We start from the raw sequence: 14,198 nt of genomic DNA on the forward strand, positions 1-14,198 counted from the left end.
TCCCTACATGGCTTCTTAACGGTCTGGGGAGCAATGTACCCTCCTGTCCCTCCTCAGCACACCAACACACCCTGTTGACCCAACTGGGGTTAAAGGTCAACACATAGCCCACAGCCAGCAGCACCAGCAGGGCCACTCTGGAAAAGTTTCCTTGTCTCTTCTCCTTCAAATTCACTGTGATGCAAGCCTGAGCATTCAGTGCTGTGAAAAATGTAATCGCCGCTGTTTTATTCTGCATTTTTTCCACATTGTTTCACATTGAATTTGGTATCATTTTATGGGATTTAGTAGGTTACAAAGGGTTAGACAGATATATAGGTGTGCCGATATATCAGGCTGATATTCGCCTTTTTCAGATATTGGCCATGCACCTCCAATATAATGGATATAATGCAGTTTGTTTGATTACATAATTATTGAATAACTCATCAATATTACACTGAACTTTGATCTGAAATCTGACAAACTCTGGCCCTTCCCATCAGCGTGAAGTTGTTCTTCATACAATTGATCACTTTGATTATACATCTTGACAGGATTTTAGAGCAGAGATAGGCAACCATGTGCCACGGAGGGCCGACAGTCTGCAGGTTTTCATTCCAACCACAGACGACATCAGGTGATTTCACTAATTAGAACACCTTCAACCAGAGAGGAGGAACTTTCGGCGCTCCGCGGCACATGGTTGCCTCTCCCGGTGTTAGAGTATAAGGCAGTGGTCCAGAGTAGGCTACTGCTGGTTATCTATTCTGCCAGGTAGTTTTCATTCTGGCTGTCTAATCAGGGACTGCTTTACACCTGACAGGTGAATGTAATTAACTAGCTGTTAGATGAGAAAACCAGCAGCACTCTGGACCCCAAGGGCCGGATTTGAGGAGGACTGTTGGTATCAGAATGCCAGAGCAGTGTGAAATACCTGTGCCACTTATGAATGTTTTGTGATTCCTGCTGCTGGGGTCACTTTCTCTTTTCTAATTTTACTATGAAAGTCAGTAAAGAAAAAAAAGTCAGTAAAGAAAAAAAAATATACTGAAAAGTGCACCCTGTGTACAGCACTGTAAATGAAAGCTATGAAGGAGGATATTGACCAGAGAGTCCAAGAAGAAATCCATACTGTCAAGTTCAACAGCACCATTTCAGCAAAAATACACAAGAACTCTATTTGTAGTTCAGTGTCTCTATTTTAGGTTAGCCAGCAAGCTGAAGGAGGTGAATATACTATTTCCTTGCATGATCTTGAAAGCCTCACACCACTGGATTAGGTAGAAAGGAATTCAAACCAGCAGTCAGTTCATGGTGGCATGCCATTCTAGTGTTAAAATGTACATTTCCCTAGTCGGGATGCTGTCCTGTGTCCCAGCCTAACTATCACCTTCCTCTCCACCTCCCATGGAGAGAGAATCCACTCAGCCTCCAACACCTCTCTGTAGTTAACACTGTAGGGCAGCTGCCTTCCTACATCTTACTTTCTGTCCAAACAATTTAAGTAGGGCAAAAAGCAACAATATATTAACAACACGGCTAGCCAGTTTGGTTGTGTTAATTTAAATCGACTCAATCCCGGCTATAACACACAACTGGAATTAACCGAAATAGCTATGCTACACTTGTGAGACTATTAGCACTATTTGCCATAATGAGATCCCTCATTATGTTATTATATACTCTTCAATTCTGTGCAACTACTGACATGAATTTGTTTTGGGACACATGAGTGGAGCCTCTTTGTATTTACACCCACTTAATGTGTAGCCTACATGAGAATATTCTGTATTTTCAGTTAAGTAAAATTAGGACCTGTGGGACTTGATGGGCAGCTCTGGGCTGCCAAGCCATGTTACAGGTTACAGATACAAGTGAGTGAAAGCGACACTACATCAAAGATGTGGCTGAGAATAAAACCCCATCCTGCGGTGGCCTTAATCCTTCAACACCTGCGATTTGAAGCACACTCCTTTGATGTTGTTGGTTCAGCTGGGGAGAAAGAGACTTGATAAATTTCAGAGAGAGGGAGAGAGAGAGAGAGAGAGGGGTGGAGAAAGAGAGAAAGACAGAGAGAGAGGGCTGATTTTTTATTCTTAACTGGAAACACACTCAGATATCCTCTGTCACAGATTACTCATTTAGCAAATAGCTGAACTGAATGCAACTTAATATGACATATGAATGCAGGTAGCTGCAGTTCAAATCTACTCTTCATATAGTCGCCAATAATATAACTGCAGTCAGGTTAACTATTTTAACACTCTGACAAGGTAAAATAAGAGAACGTTGACTGGCTGTCTTAAATAAGTTAATATATGACATTCAAAGCCAGCAGCAACTCATTAAGACAAATGTGCTTGTCCTGGAGCTTGGGACTTATTTCCATAAATGTCCCTCACCTTGATTTAAACACAGCGTGACTGAAGTTCTCCCTGTTCTGAAAACACACACACACACACACACACACACACACACATATGAACACCAAATTCATTAATCTCCACAGTTCCACAGCGCTGTCTGCCATTGTTTCTCCCTGACTTTTCATTATGCCGCTCATTATTTATCCTTTTATCCATTAAAGACTACACCAATGAACTAGTTTAACCGCTTGAATTCTCCTCTGGATATGGCCTAATGCTTGACCAAAACCATCCCATTAAAAGAGCTGCAGTGCAATTCCTGTCAGTCTCTCGTCCCAGCAGAATCATAACCACAGCAGGGTTACAGCGAAGACCCGATGAGTCCAAGACAAACCTAAACCAGGCCAAATAAACCTCTGAATCAAGACCCAAATCAAATCCCGGGCCTGGCTCTAAATCAAGATGGAGGTTGAGTCTCATTTCATACCAAAACAGTGACAAATCTATATATATATATATATATATTTTTTTTTGAGTGATAGTTTTTCATAGTGTCATATTACAAAGACAACATGGCAACACACACCAACAACAACAATATAAAGGCGATGACCATTCAATACTCTACAACACAATGGAACAATACAAGATGGGGAATAGGGAGATGGATAGGCCGGTCCTGCACAACCAGATGAGGGGAAGCTGAAAGAAGAATATCAGTAGTGCTTTTTCTGCAAAACAATAGCAAGCAATGTAGAGAGTGAGAGTCCATGCTATCATTTTTACATAATTTGAGATTATCAGAATTGGACCTGGGCAGTGCAAGACCTACACACAAACACAAAATAGGCAAAAACAAGACCAAGCCTTTTAAACGTTATATTGAAGCCATGAATGCACTCATACTGCATCCATAGTTGCAACACAAACAACATTTTATATTTACAATATTACAAATATACAACACTCATTTACCCCATAAAGAGATTAATTCTACTATTCTGGTTATAAATAATGAAATAGAACATCAGTAATGAGGTAGGTGAGCACAAATAATTTCCATGTAAAATCCATATTTCAGAGATATTGCAGTGTGACGCTGATCTCTACAGTGTGTTCCAGTTTTTGTGCAAGAGAAAAATACAGGGGCAACCAAAAATACATATATGTATTTTTTTTTTATCACGTAATTACAAGAAGCAAGGTGCTGTGGACTAGTGAGGACAAGCAACAGCAATTTGAGAATTAAATCCTCTTTGTGCTTTTCTTCTCATGTTATATTTAAATGTATTAGCTGCCAACCGGCCCATCATTCCTGTGCTTTGTTCTGAGAGGAGCGTGTTGGGGGTTGGGCAAGAAACGTACATGGTGTGGCCTCGCTGTTGTCATGGCAATGGAGTTACCAGTGATATGAACCAAACCAGGCACCGTGTAAAGGAACTCAGTAATATAATAACAGTATGCAAGCAAGATAATTAAGAAAAAACATGCAGCAATCTACATGGAGTCTCTGCTTTTGTCACACAGAACATACAGTGTCTGGGCTGAGAACATGCAGTATACGTTTGCTCAGTCACTATATAAGCAATTTCTAAGCAGAGCCCCATAATATCTTGGGCTACAGCCTATTCCACAGCCAGTGACAGTGATTGCCTCTCCGGTTTCAAAGAGTTCAAACAAGCAGAGTCCATCAATTACACCAACAACACAGTGGCCACTGCTGCACAGCAATATCTTCCTTAATAGACTCCTGCTGTTATAAAACACAAGGTTACGTGACGTTATTGGGCTTAATAAACAGGAACCCATTTGTTTGTGTGTGTGTGTGTGTGTGTGTGTGTGTGTGTGTGTGTGTGTGTGTGTGTGTGTGTGTGTGTGTGTGTCAGCTATGAGTACCTGACCTGCAGCCAACCCTCCCTAGGTGGTCATAGATATTGCTCACAGGCTTTGACTTATACACACAGTAGAGTATCTATAAGCCTGTGCACAGCTCATGAGGTTTGACAATATAACGTCAGCTAAAAATAAAATATTTATGTGGAGTTTTTCATCTAAAATAATCAATTAACCATCCAGAAACACCTTTGCATACTGAATATAGGATATAATACCTGTACAAGACTGAAAAATGCCTCATAATATGGTAATATAATGCCATTTTTAAATTCTATTCACCAATGTGAATAAATAAAAAAAGCTGTGGCACATCACCTTTAACCCCTTATGACATTGCATCGACTACATGCTGCACATTAAGACCTAATCAATCAGCCACCAGCTCAATATGAGAGTCAGTATGGCTTTGCCCTCTGAAGGTTACTGCATTTTTAAGATAGGCCTATGGAAACACACTTTCTAGAGACCCACAGTTGTTCAATAGCTGCTGCACTGAAGCTAATGGAAGAAGCTGAAGTCGTGACTCTTTGATCAAAGTGGGATTTTGTATTGCAAAACACATTGTTCAATTCAACTGTTAGGAACCATACTAAATGGACAAAAATTTTGTGGTCAATTGTTAAGTAATATTACCATCTGGTGGCGATAAGTAGTACTACACACACTATACCTGGTCGAGGGACTCGCCCATCCCATGCCTAGACTCGATTCCTGAAATGTAATATGTAGGCTACACTGGGGTTAGACCAATATATCGGTTTGTCGATTGGTCTGATATTGGCATTTTATTAAATATCAGCTATCGGCCAGTCATTTCGTCTACTGCCGATCTGATGGAGTTTCCTCCCTGACCCCACCTTCATAAAAACAGACTCTTTGCAGATTTTATGTTTTCATTTAATTGTTTTATGTAAATTAATCCTTCTTTTAAAGGCCAAGTGTGTCCCAGGGGCACTGAAAATGTGCAGGGGAGAGTTTTAGTGTCACATAATAGTCCAAATCCTAGGTTCTCAATTTGTTGGTTGTCCATGTGAGCTAAACTCGTAATTGCAATAAAGAAAATGTTGTTTCATCTCATTCATCATATATGATATGCCTTAGTGTCGCAAAATGTGTGACATATGAAAGCTCAAGCTATAACTAATTTGTAATCAATTACTAGAAATTTTTTTTTTTTTTAGTCTTTGAATGCAACCAGCAGGTGGCGTACGTTGACACTGTTCGTCACCATATTTACAACAGTATATGAAGGCAGCAGGAACATTTTAGCGCCAAATGATACATAGAAGAACAGCCGCCATTATACAGGAAACAAAGTAGTTGGGGAGCCAGAGGGCGAACCAACATGAACAGTAACTCAAAACAACCTTCTTCCACAGAGACAATGTTTCAGAAACGAACTGCATGGTTTTCAAACAGCGTGAAGCAGGCATGTCACGACTTCTGGAGTAAGTAGGCTACTCTACTGTTAAGGTTGATGTAAGCTAAATTAATCACCTGCTAATGTTACCCGTATGTTAATTTAGCTAGTACTGGTGAAGAAAATGTCGAATCCTTGTGGTGACAGAGCTGCAGCTGCCAAACTAAACTACAGTAACGTTAGCCCTTACAGAGAAACAGCCCCTATGTGCTGTTTTCTCTTTTAAAAGAGTAATCAGCCTACATAATACCACAAATTCGGTCTGGTGACCTATACTGCTTTGCAAAAGTAAACAGGAGTAACTATTTTTTGTGTTTTTCAAAAGTTAGATTTCATTATTACAAAAAGACCCATAGGTGCTACCAAAAAACATGAAGATTAAGATAATGAAGTAGGCTAATTTTTGTCTGTTTCACTTTGTCTTGCTCTAATGCAGTTACTGCCATTTAGCTTTGTAGTTCAAGTTGGGTTTAGATAGGCACTTTCGCTCCCATATTTTCTTCCTATAGTTTGAGCTGGGTTGGAGTATTTTTGTGGTTATATATTTCCTCCTAGTATCTGAAGGTGGGACCATTGCTAGTTGGAGGACAGCGGACTACCTGTTCAGTGAAGATGCTACCTGTCCTGATACTCAAAGGTGAGCAGGATGACAAAGCTAAGCTACCTGAGACACTGGTCACCCAACAAATCAGTTGTTTTTCATCCCTCCTATATGTTTGATTCTGTATTCCAGGATATTTGAGAGTAAAGATTACCTGTGGAACAAGGTGACACTTTTTCACAGCTTGTATCTGTCTGCGTGTGAGAAGCGTCAGAGTGTGAAGTCTCTGAGTATCGGACAATATGTGCTGCCTCCAGCCTGTGTGCAGGACGGTGAGGGATATATATTTGTTATTATACAAAATTACTTTCTTTATGTCAAAGCATAACAGAATAAGGATGTTTTATGAAAGATAAAAAAAAAATAGCCTAATGTACCTGTGATTATCTTATCATTTTAGAGGTGAGAAATGTGGTTGGGAGGTTGATTTGGGAATGTGAAGATGGTCAATCAATAGCTCAGGTACGTACAAAAAGGAAAACAATATAATATATCTTCATGTAGTGCCAGTGTAGATACAAAAGCAGAGAATTTCAGTGGTTGTAATCAAATATGTTATGTTATCAAATATGTTGGATCGTTTCATGTTTCTACAGGGCTCATATAAGAGTCAAAGTTATCAGACAGATGAAGACTTAAGTGAAGTCAGGAGCAGCGAGTATGTTTTACAGAATCAGTTCCCTAAATAATGATCAGGAATAAAACTCAATAAATAGTTAACTTTGCAGTACACTGTTGGAATTATTATTATTCTCTTGACAGTTCTGAACAATCTGACACAGACCCGTCACAACATGAAGCCTCTCTGTGCTGTGAAGTACGGGATTATCCAGTTAATAACATGCTTACAGGTAAAAACGTCCACTCTGTGTTGTGTTACTATCGGAGTGTGTTGATGCTGCATTCATTTGGTTTTAGAAAATGTCTGTACTTCTATTACAACCTCGCTAATCCAGACCCATCAGGAATGGAGGTCATTCAAGCCAGAGAAATATTCACTTTACTGAAATACATTGAAAGTGGAGTAATTTGTACTGAAATTATTAAACAATCATACATGTTTCCAAAATGCCCTCATCTGAGTGGCAGTTGGAATAAGGTTTTACTGATATTAATGTTTAACAGTAGGCATTTTTTCGGGCATTTTTTTTTTGTTGACTTGTTCACTTTAGGGTACGTCAGAATTGATAACCTGCAGAAGTATTCAGGTGACCTGTGTGATTGCCGTCCCGGGTATTGGAGATACTCTGTCTGTAAGGCCTGGAGCAACAGACGAGGTGTTCAGCTGCACAGATAATTTACTGAGACAAAAACATGCATTTGAGAAGAACAAGTAGCGGCTATTTACAATTGCAATCTGAAGATATGCTATTGTATTGGCAAATGATATATAGTATGTTTGTTTTCCATTTGCATTATCTATTTGTGTGCAGTGTGGATGTATACATTGAAATAAAATAAATCGGTATAACGCTGATAACCACTTTTGTTGTTTTGTCATTTTATTTGTCAAATATGAAGTTCATGTCAAGTCTGCTAGTTTTATCCCTCTAACGTCCTTCGGTTTCCTCAGTTTCATTCACTTTTCCAAGTAAAATGAAGTCCAGTCAAAAGACAAATGAAAAAAGTTGCAACATTACACATTTGAAATCGCAGTCTGGACCACAGCGGATGCAGATGACACATCAGACACATACTGTGCATATTTTTGTCAGTGATGAGCTCTGTTTCTAAATGAGTTTTCTCAGGTCAAGTTTAGTCAATCTAATAAACCCATGGATTATCTTCCAGTGATGCTATACCATTGAACATAATGCTCAGGGCTTGCAGACTTGCCATATCCATGTATGAATGATGCTTATTTCTGTATTAATGTGTATTGTTTGTTATTAGTAATTAATTTCTTTGGAGCATAGATAGTCTATGAAGGGGTAACCACTGACCCGAGTGATTTGGTAACCTGCTTAAAAGAGTTTCTTTCGAAGTTGATAAACATTAAAGACCAGAGATTATTAGCCTTCATCAGGAAGATCTTTCAGTTCATTGCCTGACAGGTTGAGCCACTGCAGAGCTCGTAGCTGCCCTCTGCCAGGAGGCAGTGAGCTGACTGTTGTTGCTCAAACCTAGCTTCTGCAACTTTTTCAGGTTCCCAGTGGAAGAGAGTTGGGAAATGAGGCCACATGATGCAGCCCATAACACCTGCAGCTCTGTCAGACTCCCCATGGCCTCTAGGAGCACAGAGACGGGGTTTTGGTCCACTGAGGCGCCTCAGGGAGCCGATAGCCTATTACTAGGAAGAAAATCTAGCTAGAAAAAGTTCCTCAAGACAAAACAAAAGAAATTAAGATTACATTTGGGCCTTATCAGTTTCCTCAAACTGCCTGTGTAACAATATGCTTAACTCCTGAATCATTGTCATTATTGACTGTGTAGCGACTGCTTCCCTAGAAAATTACTCCTGCTATGAAAGTGGTTCTCAAAGTAAAAAGGTCCCTAGTTCACAGCTAAATGAAGTTTATAGTAGATATGTTATAGAAGTAGATTGTTTATAGAATAGTTTTTTTTTTTTTTTTTTTTTTTACAATAGTTCATTAGCTCAATTAGTATGAAATAGTTTCAATTAGGGTGTAAAGGTCCTCAGACAAATTTGATGATTCTTATTATTCACTTTGCTGAACAAAGGAGCTAGATTTTCATCAGCATATGAATACACAGCCAAGTTCTTTGTTCAACAGGCTGATGTCCCAGTGACTGTTCAATGAGTTAGTTTATGAAGTGCAATTAATGCTCTGTGCTCTTCACAACTATTACCTGGTTTGGAGGAAAGAGAAGGCAGTTATTTAAAAATAGCTTCTTCTTTTTTTTTTTTTTAAGTTTATTGGTTCTGCCACTGAAGGTGGAATACAACTAAACCCCCGTGACTAATATTCAACTATTCAGCTAAAGGGATTACAGGCACATTCACCAAGAATGTCCTCAATGTCCATTATTAACCCGCCTCAAGAGGCTGACATGTATCTTGTTTTAAATCAATAGCTAGAAATCTAATATTGTACGATGAATAGCAAAGTACACTGAATGAATAGGAACACTCATTTAGTACACTGATGAGGTAAATCCTGGTAGAAGCCATTACCCCTTATTGATTTCCTTTATCAAATCTATACCAATCAATATGTAGATAAAGAGAAGCAGACGAGTTGGAGAAGGATTTTTAAGCTTTGAGAAAATTGAGATATACTGTGCAAAATGGGCTGCAATTCAATATCAACAAGATGTCCCTTAATATTTTGAACATTCAGTGCAGCCTCTATATGAAATTCCTCTCTGTTTACAATTTATCTGTAGTTTAATACATCCATGATCTGTATAGAAACACTTCCTGGATATGTAACGCCTGCTTTCAATTGGCCATATGGGACATGTGATCGTGTGCTTGAGGTCTTAAGGGGTTTCTGTGCAGATGGCACGGCGGTGTGTCATGGACACGGGTGCAATAGCAAAGTAATATACTAACAGCACATACTGTGATAGTATAATAAACTAGAATATTATGGTATTAGTGGTGAGAAATCAGTCAATAAGTCGATTTAAATTTTTTGTGCACACTACCCTTCACCCCTTTGGAAATGGACTATCCCTCGGGTGTTTGGCCAATCACAGGCTTTGTTTTGGCACCTGCCCACCGCATCAGGAAGGTGCACTTTGAGCTTCAGCAGCCCGCAGACAGAAGAAGAACAAGACAGACCGCAAATCTAAAAACTTCTCTTCAGATTCTGGACTGTGTTTCCTCCTGTCCAACACCTTTTACCTTCCCGACCAGCAGCGCTGCTCCGCGTGTGACATGGAGACGGAAAACCTGTCCGTGGTGCTGCACGCGCAAGGAGACCTCAGACTGGTATATGACAGATCTTGCACAAACTTGCACGAACAATTCCTATTACAGTTAGTTGCAGCTCTGTGTGTTGCTTAACTGACATTGTGCATTGTTGCATTGCCAATTTCTCACAGGAGCATCGCCCCATCCCGGAGCCAGGACCTAATGGTATGAGACAAGCATTAGTTCAACTTCAAATTATGGAATATAATGTATTGCAATCTTGTTTTCTCCAAAGAACAGCTGAAGTGTCCATGTGTCCCCCTAATATTAACATGGTGACAAAATGCATGTCCTTTATTGGACTGTACTGAACCGTCCTCGTTACTGATCCATCCTCGTTGTGTCCTTGTTTCGCACCCAGAGGTTTTGCTGCAGATGCACTCTGTTGGCATCTGCGGGTCAGACGTGCACTACTGGCAGCACGGCCGCATCGGGGACTACGTGGTCACAAAGCCCATGGTGTTGGGGCACGAGGCAGCTGGGCGCGTGGTGAAGGTGGGATCGGCAGTCAAGCACCTCAAAGCAGGTAGGTGGGTGTGTGAGGTAGGGCTGAAAGTCATTGACAAAATAAAATGCGATTATTTGACAGAATATTGCAATTGCGTTTTTCTTGTCTTACATTTTTCAGAACTTCAAAAAATGTTTAAAGTGAAAAAATAGATATAAAATAAGACAAAAAAAAAAAAATAGATGTCAGTGTGCAGGATTTACTGAGTTTGAGTATGATGATATTGTACTTGATTCATGGACCAGAAATTACCCGCAGCTCTTAACACACCTTGTTTAGAAATCCATTTTGGACGCAACTCTCTTTTAAGCAACTAATTGCAGCCTCTGCGATTTGGAAATTGCAGAAGTATATATTGCGATTTCGATTTTTTTTTTTTGTCTATTCATTGTTCAGCTCTAGTGGGTGGTCCGCGTCAGGAGTGTAAACGAACAAAAGGCAGTGTCTCCTAAAATGTGCATGGCAGAAAAGTGCCTTCCTTCTGCTCAAAGGAAGATGACAAGCCTTTATGTTTCAAAGAACGATAATCATCATGTAAATTGGTTCTATTATCTACTTCCACTCTGGTTATTTTATAAAGCATACCCACTGTAATATGACATTTAAATCTATGCATTCATGGTACTGAACGGCACTTTGGAGACATCCACCAGATGGCATGCACAATACATCATTTGGATAAGATCTTACTCAACCCCCCATACATTTGTACAGTGCTGTAATCTTGAGCTTGTATTTTCTAGGTGACAGAGTGGCAGTTGAGCCAGGTGTGCCCCGTGAGATGGACGAGTTCTTCAAATCCGGACACTACAACCTGTCTCCCACCATCTTCTTCTGCGCCACACCCCCTGATGATGGAAACCTGTGCCGATACTACAAGCACAGTGCCAACTTCTGCTACAAGTGAAAAAAACTTCCAGTGGAGCCTGATTCCATTGTTGTTCACAGGAGGTTGCGTAAAGACTGACGATCTCTCTCTCTCTCTCTCTCTCTCTCTCTCTTGCTTTCCTTTGCATAATCCCTCGTCTCTCTTTCTCTCGCCGCTCTCTCTGTGTCTCTTCTCACCTGTCTAGGCTGCCTGATAATGTGACGTTTGAGGAGGGAGCTCTTATTGAACCTCTGTCTGTGGGGATACACGCCTGTCGCAGAGCCGGCGTATCTCTTGGCAGCACTGTGCTCATCTGTGGTGCAGGTAAGACTGCGCTGTCATTTCTCTATACTGTCAACATCAACAATGACAGCAGTAAACCCCAACCACAGACTTTTATATAAACCTCCCACCAATAAGGTTTAGACTGTAGACGATTTACAGCTTACAGCAAGGGCATTTCAGGGCATGCTGCAAACGAATACAATAAGCATGATTACATTTGAGAAACACGCCCGTGCAAGTAAGGAATTTAAATCAACACACAGTGGGTGTAGTCGCAAAAGTGAGAATCATACTGACTCAACAAAACTCAAGTGAGGGAAAAACCAATGAACCCAAACACCTCTGGTAACAGACTTAATATTTAACATATGCTTTATGTTAGAGAAAACAAGCTTATGAACAATTGACACATCTATCCTTAGCAATGCCTAGTAAAGAAAGTAATAGGTGAACTTTCTAAAATAAAGGAATACGTTATACAGTATAGGACCAATGATAAATGTTGCCTATGCTGCACACACATCTTCATGCCATTGACACTCCCTGCCTTGTGTCTGAACCATAAAATTTCATTATCGCAATATGTAGCCCCAAGCTTAAAATAAAATGTGTTTATAATCATGCATGCACATTATTGTAATCTTAGGTTGTTGGATATTTCTTGCACAATCTTTACAGTAAATTTCTAGGTTATTTCCTCTCTTGCCACAGGACCTATTGGGTTGGTCTGTCTGCTCGTTGCCAAGGCAATGGGGGCCTCACAAGTGGTCATTACTGGTAAGACATACAATTAATATACACTTACTTCATCTCAAATGGCCAGTAGCATGTTAAATTGATTCTGATGGCATCTTCTTTGCAGTATTTTCCTTTGCTGTAATCCATTGTACTGTTGTAAACCACCGTTGCTGTCCTCAGATCTGTTCTCGGAGCGTTTGGAGATGGCCAAGGAGTTGGGCGCCGACTTCCCGCTGATAGTGAAGAGAGGGGACGGACCCCAGGATCTGGCCAAGAGTGTAGAGGGCATACTGGGAGCTCAGCCTCACATTACGATTGAATGCAGTGGTGTTGAGAGCAGCATCCAAACTGCCATCTATGTACGTGACTACCTACCATTGAAGACCGTTGAAATTTGTATGCAGAGTATCCCAAGTAACTCTGTACAAACTGTAGACATAAGAATTAAAATAACTTTGTCCAAGTACTGTTATTACTGGATGGTGTGTCTCAATATCTGTTACCACAGACCCTTGCTTTCTGTCATAAAACAGTCTCATTCAGTTAAATAAACCAAGTGATTTCTGAGTTGTTCCCTACCAGGCAACGCGCTCTGGAGGCGTGGTGGTGCTGGTGGGTCTCGGCTCGGAGATGGCCACTGTTCCTCTGCTCAACGCTGCCGTCAGAGAGGTGGACATCAGAGGGGTTTTCCGCTATTGCAATACGTAAGTAAATATACTGTTTTGCCTTTCTTATTCCAAGTAGATCTTTAAAATCAAGTTAGAGCCAGTTGTACTGCAGTTCCTTCACATTTCAGTCAAAAGTTTGTCTTGTAGTCAGGTGTGCCATCTTGACATCAGCTACCGCCTTAGCACAAGCCCTATTTGTAAAATAAGTAGTAGATGTCAGAGAGAAAGGACCCATCAGTAAAATACTTGTCTGACTGTGTTGCAGCTGGCCGATGGCCATAGCCATGTTGGCGTCGAAGAAAGTGAATGTGAAGCCGCTGGTGACCCACCGCTTCCCTCTGGAGCAGGCGGCCCAGGCCTTTGAGACTACGCGTCAGGGCCAGGGGGTAAAGGTCATGTTAAAGTGTGACCAGAACGACCAGAACCCTTGATCTGACCCGCTGCAGTGAAGCAAAACTGCGGCACAGCGTGACAGGCAGACATTCACTAATAGGACATTGACCTTAAGAAAGATAAAGACGCTAGTACAAAGAGCCAGACTAACAACAACGGTGTGAATGAGTTAGACAAACAACTGCCTTAATGCCTTCAGATCAGAGACGCAGCTAAGCATCAGATGCAGCATTTCCATCAAGTTTTAGGCCATCAGTTCTGCTGTAAGTCATTGTGTCAATGTCCCATTTTGAGCTGGCATGCAGGTTATTTTGCCCACATTTTATGTTGTACCATGAAAAATGCTCTCATGTCTACTTCATTCTGTCACCAACAGGTTTAATTATTTTATGTGTATCATTTTTATAGAATTTGTAATTTTTAAAGGCTCAAAAATGTCAAATACTTTTAATGGTACAGAAATGTTTTAATACAAAAATACTGAAAAACTGAAACTGAATCACTAAAATAAAGTGGTACGAAATATAATGCAGTTCTTAAATTTTTTGACATAACCCGCACTACCCAGTTTCAGGCATCAGGGGGAACCAGAG

General features: G+C 40.5%; 2 protein-coding genes across 2 annotated transcripts; both read left to right on the forward strand.

The window, feature by feature from the left end:
* The first annotated feature begins 5,579 nt into the window (after window positions 1-5,579).
* terb2 (telomere repeat binding bouquet formation protein 2) lies at window positions 5,580-7,117 on the forward strand. The gene is made up of 5 exons (XM_071528788.1): window positions 5,580-5,692; window positions 6,220-6,301; window positions 6,398-6,537; window positions 6,666-6,727; window positions 7,028-7,117. Exons 1-5 carry the CDS (start codon window positions 5,590-5,592, stop codon window positions 7,031-7,033), a joined length of 393 nt encoding a protein of 130 aa, XP_071384889.1. The 5' UTR covers window positions 5,580-5,589; the 3' UTR covers window positions 7,034-7,117.
* Window positions 7,118-9,974: 2,857 nt separating this feature from the next.
* sord (sorbitol dehydrogenase) lies at window positions 9,975-14,118 on the forward strand. The gene is made up of 9 exons (XM_071528803.1): window positions 9,975-10,163; window positions 10,277-10,310; window positions 10,507-10,671; window positions 11,397-11,556; window positions 11,727-11,845; window positions 12,518-12,583; window positions 12,725-12,903; window positions 13,127-13,248; window positions 13,478-14,118. Exons 1-9 carry the CDS (start codon window positions 10,110-10,112, stop codon window positions 13,641-13,643), a joined length of 1,065 nt encoding a protein of 354 aa, XP_071384904.1. The 5' UTR covers window positions 9,975-10,109; the 3' UTR covers window positions 13,644-14,118.
* Window positions 14,119-14,198: the final 80 nt, after the last annotated feature.

The sequence above is a fragment of the Centroberyx affinis genome, unplaced genomic scaffold, assembly GCF_046629955.1.
Source record: "Centroberyx affinis isolate AG114_WGS23_722 - 3 ecotype Tasmania unplaced genomic scaffold, CSIRO-AGI_Caff_v1 ptg001726l_1, whole genome shotgun sequence".
Taxonomy (NCBI): Eukaryota; Metazoa; Chordata; class Actinopteri; order Beryciformes; family Berycidae; genus Centroberyx; species Centroberyx affinis.